The sequence below is a fragment of the Sphaeramia orbicularis genome, chromosome 19, assembly GCF_902148855.1.
Source record: "Sphaeramia orbicularis chromosome 19, fSphaOr1.1, whole genome shotgun sequence".
NCBI classification, from domain to species: domain Eukaryota; kingdom Metazoa; phylum Chordata; class Actinopteri; order Kurtiformes; family Apogonidae; genus Sphaeramia; species Sphaeramia orbicularis.
The window spans coordinates 33,326,214-33,345,140 of record NC_043975.1 but is presented as its reverse complement, the minus strand read 5'-3'; the positions used below and the strand labels follow the sequence as shown (position 1 = coordinate 33,345,140).

Here is an 18,927-nt window from a genome sequence, read left to right as displayed (position 1 = left end):
GACAGCAAAATAAAACATTTTTTTGTTATTAAAATGTGTAGATGTTGAATTTTACTGCGGTTAAAATAGTGATGTTAACATTCATTGTTTTCTGATCTATAAACTCAAACTCTCCAGCATTACACTTTTTTTTTTAACATTTTGTTTTGGTTTCATTTTCTTTTTATTCACCAGAATAGGTGCCAGGCTGGGGAAAAAACCGCAAAGGTTTTTGATGACAACCATGTCTGATCACTAGAAAATAACCCTGAAGCAGAATTTTTTTTTTTTAATTTGTTTTATTTTTAATTTAGAATATAATTTTCTTTATAAACATTGCCTTTTAATGCAATGTAACTTCACTCAGCATCGCCCTTGAATTTTGAGTTTATTTTTTGGCCCTTCAGAGGACCGGTTCTGGGCCTCTGCTGTGCGGAGTGTTGACCCGCAGACGGACCCCTCCTAGCGGCTTCATCTGGCATCGAGCCCCGCTGACGTCACATCTGGAAAACGAAACTGAACCGTGGAGTTTCCCGAGAAAGCCTGTACATACGGACCACAGGCAGTATATAAAAAGAAGCTGAGCGTACGGCTTTCTGACATACTGACGGACACGACATACTGACGGAGACTGTCCTGCTCCAGAATCATCACGTCTGGTCCTTGAACGCACCATCCTTCCCTGACTGGATCCTCAGGTAGGACACTTCAGACAGACGTACACATGTAGTCATTTAAAGCAGTGGGAAATTGGCTTGCAACATAAAATTATATGGTTATGAGTTTTAGAATTACCGTGCATAACCCTTAGAAGTGAGTTCTAAAGTCATCTGCTTTAGCAATTCGAGACTCATGTATATCACAACTTCCTATTATTAATATAAATCTAATAACATAAGGAAACTGTCATACACCTATAATTACTTCTAAGCTGTCGGACAGTATTATAAGTAATCATATGCTTCATGTTTAAATATGTACCACTGCAATACTCTATATTATTTATCAGTACAAATTGATTTATTTTTATTTTTTGAGTTTTCTGTCCACATATTATCAGTTTATAAATATGACTTTTCTTTTAGGGAAGGGATGAAAGTATGAATCTCACAGCAGGATTTGTAAAATAGCAAATTCGTTGTTTATTCATGGATTTATTTAATTTCAATAAAAAAAAAAAAAAAAAAAAGACTGGCTCTTTAATCTAAATTTTTAGTATTTTTGCGCCCTCTTCAGGTCAAATATGTCCCTTTAAGGTAAACATGATACTATAAAGTAATCATGGCTCAGCTTTATGTTGGGTCTTTTATTTATTAACCCTTTCATGCATGAATTAAGAGAACCTTAATGGGTCCAAACACAGTGATGTTCTGTCAGAGAGTGAACTTTAATTGATTGCCATTCCAACATTTATTTCAATATAAAGTAGCTCCATGTTTTGGATAATCCCTTATGGTCCAACTAAAGCAAAAATGAATTTAAAAATAAAAATGTGGGTCAAATTGTCTCTAAAATGTCCCGTCAGAGAGATTTTGAATACAGTGTTTTGACCCTAATCAAGTTATTTTTCCTGAGTGTTTTTTATTCCTCTTTAGGCATGAAAAAAACAATGTGATTGAAAAATTTTTTATGAACCTATTTTTCATGGAGTTGCAAAACTATCCACTCAGCTGGACACCGTGCATTTAATTTTTGAAGCAAAGAAACATGTATTTACTGATATACTGAGTGAAAACTATAAATTTTTTTTTTAATGCTGTTAATCTGGTGTTTGTCACATTTTAACATACACTAATATTAGTTATGACTCACTTCATGGATAATATGCAAAAAAAAAAACCAAAAAAACCCCCAAAAACTACAGTCTAATAACAATAACAAGCTATTGATTCACACTCAAACATGTTAATGCAAATCAGGTTTATTTAGAACAGCACAGTTACAGTAATTGTATGAATTGCAGTGTATGGGATGATGCATAGGTGTCCACTGTGTTGGCTGACATGGAACTAAAATAATAAAATCCATTAATATAGAAGAGAACAGCTGGAGAATAACTGTCCAGTGGAGTGACCACTTTGCATGAAAAGGTTAAGGACAATAATAATTTAGATTTTTTTATAATACATTTTTTCATGTCCCATCAGTAACATCTACAAAGTATAAAGCATAACTGAGTGATATGAACTGATCAGACCACAACATTAACTACAGTCAATAGGAGAACATATCATGACAATGAAGTACTCAGAAATGACTGGATCCCTGTTAACTTTTTTTGTCTGCTGTAGAAATGGCTCAATCCAGACCTCTCCTCATTCCATGGCTGAGGACAAAGCTTGACAGCGGCAACTATCCTGGTGTTAACTGGACAAACCCTGAGCGGACAGAGTTCTGCATCCCATGGAAACACGCTTTGAGGCAAGACTCAACCAACACAGACGTCCTTATCTTCAAGGTACAGAGTCGACATAACACTAGAAGAACTGACACAGCTGTAAATGCACCGTAAATGTCTGTATGTGCAAATGGATTTATTCAGTCTGTCTTCATGGTGTTTCTTCGCTATAGGCCTGGGCGGAGGTCACTGGCAATGGCCGGGCTCAGGGAGACGCCTCAGTCTGGAAGAGGAACTTCCGCAGCGCCCTCAGAGCCAAAGGCTTCAAAATGATCGCTGACAACAAGAATGATGCTGCCAATCCTCACAAAGTGTTTCGCTGGCCAGATGAGTCAAGGTCAGGAGGTGAGGGTTACACAATCTGGTCTATTGTTGCACAGAAATGGAACGTTATGCTTGGTATGAGCACCTATAGGCTGAGCTGTTGCTATGGATTTATGATAGCCAGCGTTCAGCATCTCTTTTCTTAGATTTTAATAGGCTTCAACTGGTGTTTACATGGAAAACCTCATTGTAAGTAATGATGATTGTTAGATTAAATCATGCATGTCTTTTACCCACAAAAGTCTGCATTCATTTTCTACCACTTGAAATGTAAAACATACATTTCTCTCTTCCTTCCAAAATCCATATTTGTTCATGCAGTAGTGTTATCTTCATGCTTTTTAATTCTAATCCCAGACAGAAGGCAGTCTGTGATGTTGAATGCTTCCTTTATGACACAATTGGTCTTCAATGTCTCATTCCTGCAAATGTTCTGCATATGAACACAAGAATGTAAAACAGCTAAGTGTACAGTACATAGGTATGTCTCATTTCTGCTTACATGTTTGAATTGGAGATGACAAACAACCTTTTCATTTGTGTGAACTAAAACACCACTGATCTCTGTGACACCTGATTATCACATACCACCCATCTTCCAAAAGCGGCAGGTGGCATATATTTACGACTAGATTTCTGCTTCTGTGTTATGATTTTATCAGATTAATATGCAAGTGTACAACTGACAAATTAACACCATTTTTGAAGATGTGCAGTGCAGAATAAAAGATAGAAATATCTGAAAGAGTACATATTAACCATGAGTTTTGGTTTCACTCTCAAAGCAAACTCCCAGGACCAAAATGATCCTGATTTGTTTGAGGATTTCCCTCTCCCTGTACAAGAAGTAAGTGATTTGGTCTGTTTGTTTTACTCATACAAACAAAGGAAGCAACATGTAAATGCTGTGTATTGGTGTAATTCATTTGTATATTTCTGATGTCTTTGCTCCAGGTTGTCCCAGACTTTGAGGGATGCATCTATCTTCCTGAAGACAGTCTATTTTCTAATGGTACAGTATGTATTTCCTACTGGTATGATTTTATCTTAAAGAGGAAAATTTCCTTAACATTTTTGGAATGCTGTCCTGATATTTGCTATATTTTTTCCCACAGATGCTGCTCCTAAACAGGATATTCTTGAGGAGTGTCTAAAAGGACTGAACATTGGCCCTGAAACAGGTAGATTAGATACCAGCTCTGCTTCTCCTCTCTGTGCTGCAGTATGAGCAGAAACACTCAGTATCCAAGGTACTTTCCTAGAAACAGTTTCTCCAACTTTTCCACAGAGGGCATGGCAGGCTTTGAGCCTCCTCCTGAGCAACAGCAGCTACAAAATCAGGTTGTGATTGGAGGACATGTGTTGCGTGGGCAACAGCAGTATCCAGTACCGTTTGAGGGAGCAGTCGGTGAAGCTGGGTTGCCAGAGCAACCAGCACATCCAATGGAGGGAGCTGTGGGAGGGGCCTGCAGTGATCACGCAGAGCAGTTTCTACATACTATGAGCCAGACCAATGATGGAGATCATTTCAGTAAGTCGATGTTTCTGTAATAAACCATTCAAACAACAATGTCCTATTGTATCATATTGACAGCATTGTGATGTCATATCATTATATCAGTAATGATGTGCAACTTTTGTTCTTTTGAATTCTTAGAGACTCAGTTCAAGGTAATTGTGTACTACAGAGGGGTGAAGGTGTCTGAGCAGCTGGTTGAGAATGAATCAGGGGTCCGCATAGTCTACAGGTGAGCTCAAAACCAAGCTTTAATTAAAGGTTCTCTGTGTGAAATTTAGGGGGATGTAACTGCAGAGATAGAATATTCATATATCATATTATTCATGATTATGTTAATTTGACTGCACAATCACCTAAAAATATGAACAAGAACATTTGTGTTACCTTAGAGCCTTATGAGCCTCATGATTAGGCCAATATATTTCTGTAATCACTGTGGATTACATTTTTCATTTTCATTTTAAAGCAGGTGGAATACAGCCTTAAGGTCCATTACTCTCACTGATGATGTTAGAATGATGACTAAATTAATACTTATCGCATGAAGACCCAGTTCTACTTTTGTGGCAGTTCCCAAATTAATTTTTCTGACTATTTAACCTTTCATAAGTGATCACCATTTATTATGTTATCCTCTGTATGTTGCATTTTTCAGTGAAAATCAAGTGTTTTCCTTTATTTAATTTGCAGATCATGTAAATGTTCATGAAAGCTCAGGTTAAAATTGAGGGTTATTATATCAAAAAAAGGAAAAACTGAAGAAAAAGTGACTTCTTCAGCTTTCAAGATATCATTAACTAAATGTAAAAATAAGTGTTTACAACCACTGTCATTTGTCAAACTACATGTTTTTTACTGGTGTATCAATGTTGCAGAAGATGATAGCATTTCCATGTTCAGCATGGAGCCTCTGAACATCCAAATGGGTCATATAGATATGATGACTCTATTTTATCTGAATTATTTCAACGTATTGATAGGTTTAATGGTTCATTTTTCAATTAGACATTTTAGATCAGTAGATGATTTTGGTTGCCAGTGGCTGTTTGAAGGTTAAGCCAAAAAGTGTATATTGAGCAGACTAAACACTGGCTCCAGAAAGGAGCTTACTTTTTAGCAGCCATTGTAGGGAAGGGTAAGAGGAAGGGTATCAGTTTGTTGAAATCTGCACTAAACATCACACACTGAACCTTTAGAAAAACATTTTTATGCAATTGTCAGTCATGTAACTATACAAAGCATCTAACATAAAATGAAATAAATGTATTCTGTTGACTTCACATTAGGCCTGAACTCAGGGGGCCAGTTTTGGATCAGGAGTCAGGCCTGTCCCTGATCTCCCTGCCAACACCAGGAGACATGCATGATAAAACCCAGGCCAATCTGACCCATCGCATCCTGGACAGGCTGGACGGTTTGGATGTCGGGGTCTCGGGCCACGTGGTGTACGGCCAGCGACACGGTGACAGCAAAGTTTTTTGGAGCATGTCCAAGTTCGATCAGAGCAAACAACCTCAAGAAGTCTCTAAACTACAGCCACAAACCCTTTTCTTGTTCAGAGAGTTTATACAAGGTGGGTGAACAGTGTGAAGCTGAGGTTTTCATTTTACATTTGTTGTAGCAGTGCTGTATATTATATTTTGGTTTTATATAATGATACATTGATTGATTGTTCCATCACTCCAGGGGTATTGGATTTTATCAGTGGAAAAGATAGCCCCCCCTGCTCGCTGTTCTTCTGTCTCGGGGAGAAGTGGCCTGACCCAGACAACAGGCCTTGGGTGAAGAAGCTCATCACAGTGGAGGTGAAAGAGGCTCTATATTATTACATTGCAAAGGCAGTTTTGTGTAAGTAGTGTTTTAGCTAGAGAATGTTTTCGGTGCTTCACACACCTCTATTGAATTTCACAAACGATAAACTCTCCCAAAAATTGCCCCTTCAAAGACGCAAGCAGCACTTTTCTAAAGGCAATTTTGTCTCAGTATTGACTAAGATTACTCAGAGGAACAAAATCTAGAATCTGGTAGTGACTGTAGATCGTACACGTGTCTGCTCCAAAGCCTTCACTGAGGTGTTTATGCAGAGAAATACAAAGATGACACTAGACTGCTACAGAGCTAGACACCCAAAGAGAAATTTGTTTTCTTCCTTAGACTCAAAACTACAAAAGCAGCCCTAAAGCAGCCCGAAAGTGCCATAATTTGACATAATCTACTAGCATCATCATTTTACTGACTCCTCTCCATCAAAACAGTGTTTGTAATATAAGGAATTCACAACAGTTTAAGGGACTTTAAAGACAATTAAAAATGGTAAAGTGTATTAAGATAACTAGTTATGAAATATAAGATTCTTTTTTTCAGACAAATCTACTATAAGCTTGTGAGCTAACAGCAGCTAATATTAGCTAGCAAGGTAAAAGTTTAGTTCAAGTAGCTAGTGTGCTAACAGCAGCTTGAGGGGAAATTACAAAAATACAAGTTACTATAAAAACCTAAAAGATTTTCAGCTTGTGACCAAAAAAAAAAAACAAAACAAAACAAAAAAAAAGCAGGCTGGAGCAAGTTTCCAAAAATAATAAATAATAAATACTTTTTTAAAAATGCAGCACCATATATCTGCAGATGCTTGTAAGAAATCATTTGAATCTTCTATTTCATCACTAGTAAAACCAAAGATAACATGCATTTAATTAAATCTAAAACACATTTTTAATACTGTACTAGTGTTTCTGCACAAAGACTGAAGTAGGTTTCTGGTATGGATTGGCTAGGAAGATAATAACATGAAAAACCATTTAAATACTAATATACATAAACAAAGATATGATAACATAACACTGTTTCCATTAGTCAGTCAGCGAAAGGTCTGTGACCCATTTTGGGCCCTGACCCTAACTTTGGAACTCTTGACATGCCTTGAAAATCTTTTTCTAAAACTGTGGTGCTTGTTGAGCTTGTATTTGCCATGTAAGCCCCTGTGATTATTGTCGTGCTGACTTCTGCTCCCTCTGTTTCTGTGTCTCAGGTGGTTCTGACTTCTATGGAGTTGTTGAAGAACCTTGCTGTGGCGAACGGCGCCTCCTCCCTGCAGTCTGTAGACCTGCAGATGTCCCTCGAAGAGATGATGGAGATGTGCTGATGCACAACATTCTCCCTCAAGAAAGTCTTCTTGTTGGATCAGTACTGACTTATACTTTCTTTTTGCTTTTGACATTTCAGAAAATACAATGTTTACATGTTTTATGAACTTATTATAAAATTCTCGTCTAATATGTCAGAGCATGTTTAATAATATTACTTGTACTGGTACTAGATTTTCAGCTACTGCCATAAGAACACAGAAAAACACAGCCATTAACACATAATGCTGGAGGGTTTTTCTGGATCAATTTTTAAAATCAGAATAAAATTTTTATTTTTAATATATAGCTTGATAACATGTTTTTACATCAGTGATTATCAAGACCTGTGTTGCCCATTTAAAGAAAAAAAAATCTTATTCTGCATTGAGTCAATATAAAGAATTAATTTGAACTTAAATATATGCCTTTATACCAAATGTCCTTATAATATCATATGGTTTGCAAAACAAGGTCATCCAGACACTTGATTTTTTGTTTACAATGACTATGCAAATGCCTTAAAATGAATGTACTGTTGTAGCTGGTATCCCATCTGCAGAACCTGGAAACTGTGTGCACATCAGAATTAACAAACAAAGAAGATATGAAATAAAGGCTAAAATCAAACTACAGTACAAAAATGTTTATGATTGGACTCTGCACCAAATTTCTGGAATTAGATTGTTTTGTTATGTCACAGCCAGTGTTTACATCAACTTGTCTAATTTAGGTGTGCAACTGTACATTAAAGTATAATGTAAGTTAGATGGAAACATCCTTGGAAGGAATGAAACATAACACTGAGTTAAGATCATCACAGGTAGTAAGATGAAAACTTTATTTCAACAGTTCATAACAGATGACAACATTATTCTGAGGAGTCACTATAAATTTAATATTGTGTTTTTAAAACCATGTTTGCTGCTGAGTGTTAGATTCTGAATCCAAAATAAGGGTAAAAATGTTATATTTTCACATGTTTCAGAGTAACTGGCACAAACTCTCTATATTACTTAACTATATCCCTTCTTTATGTCCATGTATTTTTAAGAAATATGCTTGCACACACTTTGGAAAGGGGGTATTTACAAACATCAATAAACAATGAATTTCATGTGCTTTAGTCTTTCTGTGCTTCATCTGCTTCTCCGTCGTTCTCTGATTCAGACTTTGCCTCCTCAGTGAGGGATTTGTCTCTTATTTCAGACATTGGGACCAGCTTCCCCTCTGAATCCACTCCCACTGCCTGGATAATGTTATCTCTGCAAAAGAATAAAGAAATAAGACAAATTTATGCATAATGTTCGACCTTTAGCCATTAAGACGCTCTTTAGGATCCTGCGTAAAAATTACTATCGCAGAAGAGCACAGTACAAGTGTTATCAGCTTTACTGACCTGGACAGCTTGTTAAAAAGCATGATGAGCCTCTTGGCCTCCTCCTCCTTCTCCTCCTCTGACATGCCCTGCATGGGATCTGGCTGCTCTGCTTCCACCCGTCCTGTCACTGGGTTGATGCGATCTTTGACCTGTCGGTATTCCTCTGTGTCTGAGTCAGAGTCACTGGAGTACTGAGTGCTGGAGCTGGACGACTTGGACCCACTGCCAAGCAAACCTCTGGTGGCCAACAGGCCTGCAGCGTTACCATAGCCTGTGTACTTGACAAAACGCCTCACTGGAGAGAAGTGGGGTGGGGGGGTAAACGAGGGATTACTATTTCATAAATGTTTACAGAAGCCAGTGATGTGGAATGCAAGAGAAAAATGCCATATAAGTAGATACAAAACTCTAGTTATTCTGAATTAACCTACAATGTTGAATTTTTCCACACTCAACACTGGAATAATGGCATATTAGTCAGTATTTCTTACCATTTTCTTTACAGAGGACAAATATAAGGTCTGCAGCACAGTGTTTGAGGTCTGTGTCCAGGTGGGTCATGAGACGGATCAGACGACTTTTCACAGTGCAACCTTCCTCTGGCTTCTGCGACGCATCTCTCAGAGGAGGCAGGATCTAATGAGGTGGGCTTAAATCATTACTAGGTCCAGCTAAAATAACAGTGTCACATGAATGTGCTATGCAGGTATCGTAATGCTGAGTATGTTACATATTTCCTGATGTACTGGCGTGTTTCTCTGTGTGCCCGGCAGCTCTCTGTCAGCAAATTGAGGACCGGTGTCAGCTTCTCTTTGATCTTGTCACCCTGAGAAGCAGGAAATCAGTTTCAGTATTAACCCGTCAGTTTCTCTTTGAACTAGGAAAAATCACTATAGTGGGAAAAACATGTTTCTAGCTTCACTGCTAAATTTTTCCAAAACTGTTAATGAAGTTTCACCCAATATTTTAACCTCTTTGCCATGTTAGATTTGCCCTCACCGAGTCCAGACGATTCTCCATGAACATAAGCAGATGGTGAACACAGTCCATGTTGACCCCATTGCACTGCTTCGAGTCGGGTTCCAGGGGCACCACCAGCAGCACATCGAGACACTGGAGGGGCAGCGCCGACAACAGGTTGACTGTGTGACTGTGAGAGTGTGACAAAAGAGACAAACACATATAAAGGAAAGGAAACGTATAAATATCCATATATAAAATGATGGCAGATATAATGAAAACTGATGGAAACATGATCAAGATATTATATAACAGATTAACCCTGTGTTTATTCTATTATGAAACAATCTGTTATGAAAGTGAGTTTAATTATTTTTACTGGTTGCATTAAGTTTTCAATCTAAAACTTTATTTCAGGGTGGTCAAATATATGACCTGTGGACCAAAACTGGCCCTCCAAAGGGTTCAATCTGGCTCATGGGATGAATTTGCAAAGCACAAAAATTACACAGAAGACACTGACAGTCAAGGGTGTCACTGTGTTTTGACAAGTTGTATTGATCATACAGTTAAACACTACATTTTTCAGTTGTGCCTGTTTCTACATGTTTTGTACCTTTGTAGATCCACTGCGATCTATAAGATTTAATGCATATGTGTAAATGATAAACTGAGGCATAATTTTGTTAAAATGACACTTTCTCTCTTAAGAAATTTCAGATTATTTCGATTATTCACGTTTTTTCTGAAAGGATAGTTTGTACATGTAAACATTTTCATCATGTAATTTTCCTTTTATGCACTAAAACAAAGACAAAAAATTGGAGTTATCATTATTTATAATTTATAATGCCATTGTGTTACTGGTCCATTTGGGCTGCATGTGATGATCCCTGAATGAAAATGACTTAGACATCCATGCTTTATTTCCTATATTTATCCTGCTTTTATAGTAAAGTAGGTTAAAAGTGATTATATGACATAATATTTATTACCTCCACCACAGAGGTTATGTTTTCATTGGGGTTTGTCTGTTTGTTTGTTTGTCTGTCTGTTAGCAAGATAACTCAAAAAGTTATGGAAGGATTTGGATGAAATTTGGTTGACGCTCACCCCTGAAGTTCATCTGTGTCATCTGCCAGCAGACACTTCCTCATCAGGCAGAGACGAAGCATTGCCACCAGGTGTCGGTACAGAGCAGCATCAGCCTGAAGAAACACACAGAATACATCTAACTTCATCATTTAGTTCCTCTCAGTTGAAAAAACTGACCAGGTGTGAAGCAAACATCTGTCAGGATGTATGTAATTAGAGGGTTTTGCTTTACTTTTACTTTACATCAGAAGGCGACAAGTTTTAAGATGCATGTCATACAGATACTGTATTTACTGACCTCACTTGGCTCCTGCCTGTGGGTGCTGTAGGTGATGTTGAAAAGGATCTTCAGGATCTCTACAACACGCTGAGAAGCTTCCAGAGAAATGGGTGGGGCCTTTGGATCCAGAATACACTCGTTTTGGTCCTTCCACTGAACCTCCAGGCAACTCTCCAAAGCTGCTGTGAAGATTGACACCCCTCCCGCCTGGAAGAGGAGATGTAGATGTAGAAAAACTATATGGACAAATGCATAAAATCATAACATCATAATGTCTCTGTGAAGCATCATGAAAAAAATCACCATTCTGAAAGCGTTCACAGCATTCTGAAAATTTGTCAAGGCACCAGTAATTCCAACAATATCAGTCATACTGGTCTCACTCATCATACTCATGTAACACAAATGCACTGATATATGGCACATGATAAATTACATAATTAAAAATGTGGATATATCACACGAGAAGCTAAATTGTACAGCATCACAAGTGTATAATAATTTTGCCTGAGGAGGGTTGTGATATTGTGTTACCTGTTGAAGCTGAGTGCTGAGCTCTGGTCGTAGTGCAGTAATAAGAAACATGAGGCGTAGTTCATAGAATTGAACACTGGAGGGAGATGAGCAGTTAATGCTGTTGGAAAGGACCTCTGTGAGGCCATTCATGAGGCTGAAGGAATGAAATACGAGAGGTTAGGTGTCAGGAAATGTTTTTGTTTACATAGAAATGAATAGATTTTACAGGAAACAGTCATAATTATGTCAGTTTTAATATTAACATCTGAGGGATTTGTTTTCTTAATGATCTGTAACAACACAGTGGAGTTGTTACTGTTGCTTTCAGCTAAATGTTAATGATGTTTCTAATAATGTTTTTGCTTTTCCATGTAATTGCTGAAAAATGCACCAAAATGATGAGTCTAAAAAGGATATTTTCTCTTGGGTTCAGTGCAAATGATATTTTTCCTGCTTCTAAACTCTGGTGTAACTGTGTTGGGTTATGTGAACACAGAACCCACACACATAAAGCTGACAGCCGTGTTTAATACTATTGTGAAACCCACCTGAGAGCACTGAACCGTTCCTGTGCCCATGTGCTGTTGTACACCACATTACACAACACCTTCATGGCCTCTTTTCTCTGCGCCTCCTCTCCTGACTCTCCTTCCTCCTCCTCCTCTTCATCCCCCTCTATCTTGCTCTCTCTACGGTCTCTTCTTCCTCTCTCCAGCACCTTTTGATGGATGCTGCCCCTGTGCATTTCATTGATGCTGGTTCTGTGGCTCCCGAACCAGCTGAGGCTGTCCACATCTCCACTGTTGGCGTTGCTAATGTCACTCTTGGCATCCTCGTCAAAGGCTTCATTTTGGTCACCAGCCTCCAAGTCACCATCATCCTCGTCGTCGTGACTTTGCTGTGCTTTGGCCTCAGCGAGGGACGCAAGGATGTTGTCATAGAAATCAGTATCAGGGTCAGTGGTTTCGTCAGTGGCATCGCTTGTGGTCAAACCAGCTAGTTTGGCCAAAGTCAGGAGAGCATTGTCAGTCACCAGGGGACCCAGGATCCTTTTGTCCCTGGAGAGGATCCTCAGGGAGCGCAGGCATACTCTCAGCAGACGACACTTAACTCCTGTTCTTATGAACCTCACAAGGACAATGGCCAAATTCTGAGAACAGAAATAGATCTGTTTAGCATCATCCAGAACAGTAACGAAATATAATCTATCTGTGCGAGTGGAAATGAGGTACCTGTCTGAGGAGGAGGCCACGGTCCTCTAGGTTATACTCTTCACAGTCAGAGTCTGAGTCATACTCCCTCACTTTATTCTTCCTGAACTGGAAAACAAGTCAAGAACCACATGACACAAAGTCTTCACTTTATAGCAGTTTGTGAATTAGTTTAGGGTCAGAACATGGCAGCACTCTACCTCTTCTAGTTTCCTTTGCTGTAAGTAAGTGGTAGGCAGTCCAGTTTTATTAAGAAATGCAGCACAAAAGAATATCAGAACAAATTTATGAAGCAGAAATAAAAACCATTGTGGATCAGGCTGTGAATGACAGTCTTGCATAGATTATAGCGTAGTGTGCTGGTTATAGAATGGCTCGGCCTAGGCTCAATCTGCCTGAGCATGCAAGGAGAGAGGATCAGGGACAACTGATACAGCAGAATTACTAATCACAGACAGAGTGGTGGGGGTGGGGAGGGATAGAGCAAATAGGGCTGGATGAAGTGAGGTACAAAAAAGGTGTGCTTCAGAGAATAAACACAGGAGAGGAGCATGATGGTAAACTATTAATTGCAGGAGCTTTCTGTTTGAATAAACTTACTTTCCTCCGGTCTCTCTCCTCTGCATCAAAGAAGAAACACTGCGCATACTGTGGAGGACAGACATAGACTTTGTATGTAACTAACTATCATTAGCAGTAGCACATTGTGTAGATGAGTATGTGATGTGTATGTTTTTTTTTTTTTTTTGCAAATGTACCTCTTTATTGAACTCCTGCAACTGCATCTGAACACCATTCTCATCCCCCTGCCTGATGCAATGGATAATCCCTTCCACGTCCACATCCATGCTGCCTGCGCACACACAAAGGGAGGAAAATAATCATTCAGGCCATAACAAAATTAAAGTTACACCACAATGATGATGGTGATGACTACACAGGCTACACAAGCAAACTCACCATTTATCATGCTTTTTTTTTTTTTTTTTTAATTTCCTGAAAATGTGGTCATGGAAATCTCTTTAAAAATGTATATGAAAAATGTTTACAAAATTAAAAAGGTGTGCTGGTAGATGTTTGATAGATGGTTTATCTTATAACCTCTATAACTATATGAATATGATAACTGATATGTACATGATAACTGATATGTACATCCTGGTTAATAAATGACAAATTACTCATACATATTCGTATTTTATATACACAAAACAAACGAAAAGGATGAGAAAAGATAGATAAGATTACAAGTTACACACATTTAAAAAACCCTCTTTTGCAAACTTACCTTTTGAAATTCACTTTATCAGCCAGGTGATAAACTGTAGGTGTGCCAGTCACCTTAAATCTGCCAACATAAAAGTGCTGTCACGGCTCCAACTCCACCTCAACTCGCTGCCTGGTGTTTTCTAGCCACACAACTTACACACTGTACCGTTTGCTAAATTCACAAGCTTTCCATCCACTCTCATTCACTCTCCAGTACGTGTCTCTCTCTGCCACTAATCCAAGAGAGAAGCAGGAGCTGTGGAGTGGTTATGGTTATAATCCACTAATGGACTCTAAGCTCGTATCTCTCAGTGGTGACCCTCTAACCTTTTACAGATTTTACAGACTCAGTCTCTCTTTCTCTCCCTACTACTTTAACACAGTCTTTCATTGAAAAAGTCATTTAGATTTTGTTTATGTCAGGCCTCATCATAAACACTCGCATTATCAAATTTTAATTACTGATGGTTGAGGTCTATTTGAGAAACACTGCTGGAAAACAAGTCTACAGAAACACTTTCTAAGATAATAGGATCAAATATCTCTTGTGTTATTTTTACATCACTGTACTGAAAAGGTGAATTGAATGTAATATATTAATGTATGTATCTAGTCCCACAAGGTGGTGCCATTTTCATGACTGACTCAATTCAATCAGAGGAGCTTATTTATTTCTTGCTTGAACAACATGTGCTCATTATCTAATGTTTTTCTATAGCTAAGCTACAGATGCTTCTGATTTACAGTTGCATTAAATCAATCAGTCTTAACTAACACATAGCCCGGGTTCAGAGTTTTTTTTCCAGTAAATCCATTGCTTTACCTCTAACTCACTTTGAACTGTTGTACTCAGTGCACTGTAAAGCTAAAAACAAACACATTGATCAATCTATCTTGAGTTTTCTGAAAGACTATATGTGTGAGAAGATAATGTAAGTGACTGACAGTCTTTCCTGGCAGGATGCTCACTCTTGTGCCCGGTGGGTAAAGGAAACAGGGCTAAAGCGAGTGGCTAGTGGCTGAGAGTTTACAACAACAGGATGCACACTACGTCAATGATAGCGGGAGAAAAGTCAGAGCAGTTCTCATGGAAGCAAAGGAATATTCCTTCAAGATGAATGAGGCACTTGAGATGTAGGATATTACATATTATAGCTAAATAGGATGAATTACCATCGGTGACCTTTTGGGAAAACAACTGTTGTCATTGACGTTTGCAATGCTGGGGTGTCCCCTTTAATCATCCTGACGGAGGTTAACATCATCACAAGCTGTCAAAACACTTGAGACACAATATACTGCATGTAGTCGAAACACAATTGACCTCTACACACCTTTAGAGCTCTACATTTCATTCATGACTGAAAAATGCTATTTATTCTTTGGACCCACTTTTGAAAATTGACACAATTCTGCATACTAATAAACAAGTTGAGATGTAGGTAAATTAACATTTCTAATAATTTTCTGTCACTTTGTAAGATTTTTAATAGTTAAATCAGCCCCTATGAAGAGATATGTGCCCACTAAATCACATCATTGATCTGTGTACAGGTTACGTCAAATATTTAAATGTTGAATACTTTATAAATGACACAAAATAAATGCAACATGGTTAACAAAACAGGCTCTCATCAGTAATAAACATGTACAAGTGTTATAAATGTAATTGTCAGACCACTGTGAATACTCAGTTCTGTCAAAAACATGCCTCCTGATTAAGGTTTTGTGAAATGCAGCTGATCTGGTCTTTAGGATTAGATGATAAATAACATTCATTTCTAAACACTAGGTTGGGAAATTTTTTGGGGTCATCAAATAAATTTGCAAGAATTTCAAGAAACAAGAAGCATGTTCACATCATGTTTCTATAGCAGTTAATATTCATTTTATTCTGATAGTTGAAAGGCTAGATAGGCTGAGTGTGTTTCACTAATGAAAGTGTTATGAATATTGTCTGAATACGTTTATTTTGCCCCATTTAAGTAATTACTTACATATTTAAAATTAATATGTTTTGCATAAAACAAAAACCTGATTTGTCACATATCTTTGATGTGGCTGGTTTACCTACTCCAGATCTGATGGGCTAAGGGGAAAATGGTTGTAAAAATGGTCATATAAACACAAATTCTCCCATTAATTAGAAATAAATCTTTTGAGGATAAAGTGGGGCCCCAGTAAAATAGTTTATGACACACTGCTCTGTAGTATATGTGACCTCAGCATTTATACAGTATGTTAACATAATATATTTATCACTTCTCGTCATTTCTTGAACAGCTTAATCCATTTTATTTGCTTATTAATGTTATCCATGAAGTTGGAATCATTTTGTTTTCAGACACATTCCTCTTTTTATTCATTTATGCACATCAGTAATAACCTTTGACCTGGTGCAATGATTACATACAGAGTCCCAGTTACACTTTATCTATAAAAAAAATCACATTGCCTGAATCATTTCATCAGAAGAGGCAAAAATATTTATACCAACTTTATAGGCGACATTATGGGAAATTAATTACTGTAACACAAACTTTTAACATGGATTCCTAATTACTTTAAAAATGTACTTTATACAACATAAAAGCATATTATTACTTGAATGAAAAACTGAGTAATATTTTTTGATAAAGAGAGCAGCTCTTAAAAGAAAAGAAAGGCTTTTTTTTTTTTTTTTTTACAATCCAATAATTTTATACAGAATATAAAGATTACTTTCTATTTTAACATGTATTTAACTGGGTTTCGGTCCTTCCCTACTAAATAATACTATTGTAACTTATCACCCACTTCACTATTTTTCTCAAAGCCAAGAAGCAGGTGTAGAGGAAAGACTAAGCCATGACGCAATCTATTCTTTTGTCACGTAATCTCTGACATCTCGCTTATAAGCTTTTAAGAGGAAATGTGTCATGAAATAATATGTGATGCAAAATCCCAATTAATGCTTAATCATGTGGGAAATCATAAGGCTTTTTGCCTAATCATTAGACCCTATAATGTGCTTGCGTGCACGCGCACCAGTCATGACTCAAGCCCAGCTTTGACAACACAATCTCTGCACAGATGTTAGTCACAGGAAAACGACACAATGGACTCCAGGGGGAAGTTTTGCATTATAGAGCAGTAAAGGGGCTGGAACTGTGGAGGCTGAGAAACATTAAACGTGACACTGGGTCCCTGCGGACACATTGTATTATTAAAAGAAGATTCAAAGAAATACTGTATGGGATATTTTCTTAGAAAGGTGCTAGTATTTGACTGTGCACTTAAAAAGTATGGTTAATCTAAATATTGGTATCTAGGTAAATATAAATAAGAGGGATCAAAAACGTCTGACAATTCTATAAGAACACCACTTAAGTGTGTCCTGCTATGTTTAAAGAAAGGGGTAAGAATACACACTGAGAAATTGTTGTTGAAACACTGTTTGCCCGTGTGAAGATTTGAGTGAAGGACATTTCAGGAATAAACATGGTGACGGCAAAAGTGACTCAAGGGAGAAAAAAAAGTCACAGGAAAAATGGAGCGATAAAGAAAAGCCTGGAGGAGAATTGGGGGTTATTTTGGGCTCTGCGGGCTTCCTGCAGGTGATGGAAATGAAAGAGTGATTTCTGGAACAATTGCTCAGCAAGCAAGTGGAGCTAGTGAGGAGTGGGATGGAGGAGGAGGAGGAGGAGGAGGAGGAGGAGGAGGAGGAGGATGTGGACTTGGGAGGGAGGGGAGGTGTGCATGTATTTTGGAGCAAAGAGTGGACAAAACAATTAATGTAAACACCACAGAAAGTACACAGAAGGTCACACAGAAGGTATACGCACAATGTTTTGGACACTGCTGTTTAAAAGTTGTTTATGACACTATCACCGCTGTTGTAAATAGAAAATAAAACTGTTGACGTGACTGATTAATTGCATGGGAGGGTGTGTAGCAGTGAGCATGTTATAGACACACCCCCTCACCCTCCATCTCTTTATAAAGAACAGAGGTGGAGAGGGATGCCAGACTCGGGCATCTAACTCTTGTCAAGAACCTTTGGAACTTCAGATTTTTGCTTTTTCTTGGTGGTAAGTTTCATCCTGAACTTACGTTTTTGTTACTTACTATTTTTTTTCTTGACCTTCCTTGTCATTTTATGTACTTCATCTATTTTATTTCAGTTAATATTAAGCATTCATTTGTAATAAGTCTGATCCTAAGAATGCTTTTGTCTCCATCACTTTTTCTGCTGCAGGCCAGAGCGGTATGGAGATAGCTGTTCTGCTGCTGCTGTTGATCGTGCCTTTCACCTCTGCCTCACCGCTCAGACTGACTCAAAGGTTAGTAAAATGTAGATGTGGAGACACTGATGGGAATTCAACCCAGACAGTAGCTCTATCTTCAAGAAACTGCCTTTTATTCAGAACCTCATTCTGTCTGAACCTGTAGGTTGGACGCAGACACCTTGACCTCCGAAGATGCTGTGCAGGCATCACAGTTGGAAAGTTCAGAGGTCACACAGGTGCAACATGTTCCAGCGCTGAAGATCATCCCATTTCAATCAGAAGAAGGAAATCATCCAGTCATGGACGCACTGAAACACAGGTAATGGAAAACAAAAAATATCCTGATCAAAAACTACTGCTAGTGTAAAGACTGGTTAAAGTTTGTCTTGAAACTAATTGCAACAGAAGAACGAGTGCAGGATAAGATTAAAGCTGGAAAAAAAGTGTTCTTCTGATAGGATATGGATGAAAAAAAAATCAAACATAAAGAGAAAAAAAAATCTTTTGACAACCCACAGCTCATTTTACTCCTTTTTTCCTTCAACCTGACAGCATGGAAGTGAAGTTGCGTCCACGCCGTGCACCTCAGCGTGGATGCCAGCTCG

General features: G+C 38.0%; 2 protein-coding genes across 4 annotated transcripts; one reads left to right on the top strand and one right to left on the bottom strand.

Annotated features, from left to right (window-relative positions):
* The first annotated feature begins 501 nt into the window (after positions 1–501).
* On the top strand, positions 502–8,301 carry irf3 (interferon regulatory factor 3). Of its 3 annotated transcripts, none has more exons than XM_030163321.1 (11): positions 502–677; positions 2,271–2,437; positions 2,551–2,722; positions 3,487–3,548; positions 3,656–3,713; positions 3,817–3,882; positions 3,990–4,232; positions 4,359–4,449; positions 5,507–5,793; positions 5,907–6,068; positions 7,249–8,301. In XM_030163321.1, the coding sequence occupies exons 2-11, from the start codon at positions 2,273–2,275 to the stop codon at positions 7,467–7,469; spliced, it is 1,527 nt and encodes a 508-aa protein (XP_030019181.1). In that variant the 5' UTR covers positions 502–677; positions 2,271–2,272; the 3' UTR covers positions 7,470–8,301. The 3 variants fall into 3 exon arrangements, with proteins under 3 accessions (XP_030019181.1, XP_030019182.1, XP_030019183.1); XM_030163322.1 differs by having other exon boundaries at positions 503–677; positions 5,907–6,025; XM_030163323.1 differs by lacking the exon at positions 502–677 and having other exon boundaries at positions 2,298–2,437; positions 2,551–2,714.
* Positions 8,170–14,312, bottom strand: LOC115439506 (synembryn-A). Its single transcript, XM_030163320.1, has 14 exons — positions 14,074–14,312; positions 13,544–13,638; positions 13,386–13,433; positions 12,986–13,003; positions 12,807–12,893; positions 12,123–12,724; positions 11,593–11,728; positions 11,077–11,265; positions 10,797–10,891; positions 9,723–9,873; positions 9,454–9,549; positions 9,215–9,359; positions 8,742–9,018; positions 8,170–8,607 (listed from the first exon to the last, which is right to left on the bottom strand). The coding sequence occupies exons 2-14, from the start codon at positions 13,631–13,633 to the stop codon at positions 8,466–8,468; spliced, it is 2,076 nt and encodes a 691-aa protein (XP_030019180.1). The 5' UTR covers positions 13,634–13,638; positions 14,074–14,312; the 3' UTR covers positions 8,170–8,465.
* Between the last annotated feature and the right edge of the window lie 4,615 nt (positions 14,313–18,927).

Excerpts from the sequence above, each read along its gene's own strand:
- LOC115439506 (XM_030163320.1), bottom strand. The coding sequence starts at position 13,633 with ATGGATGTGGACGTGGAAGGGATTATCCATTGCATCAGGCAGGGGGAT. Across the intron at positions 11,729-12,122 it reads GAACGGTTCAGTGCTCTCAG|CCTCATGAATGGCCTCACAG; the intron begins GTGGGTTTCACA and ends TCATTCCTTCAG. Across the intron at positions 9,874-10,796 it reads GACACAGATGAACTTCAGGG|TCACACAGTCAACCTGTTGT; the intron begins GTGAGCGTCAAC and ends ACACTCTCACAG.
- irf3 (XM_030163321.1), top strand. The coding sequence starts at position 2,273 with ATGGCTCAATCCAGACCTCTCCTCATTCCATGGCTGAGGACAAAGCTT. Across the intron at positions 3,549-3,655 it reads TCCCTCTCCCTGTACAAGAA|GTTGTCCCAGACTTTGAGGG; the intron begins GTAAGTGATTTG and ends TCTTTGCTCCAG. Across the intron at positions 5,794-5,906 it reads GTTCAGAGAGTTTATACAAG|GGGTATTGGATTTTATCAGT; the intron begins GTGGGTGAACAG and ends CCATCACTCCAG.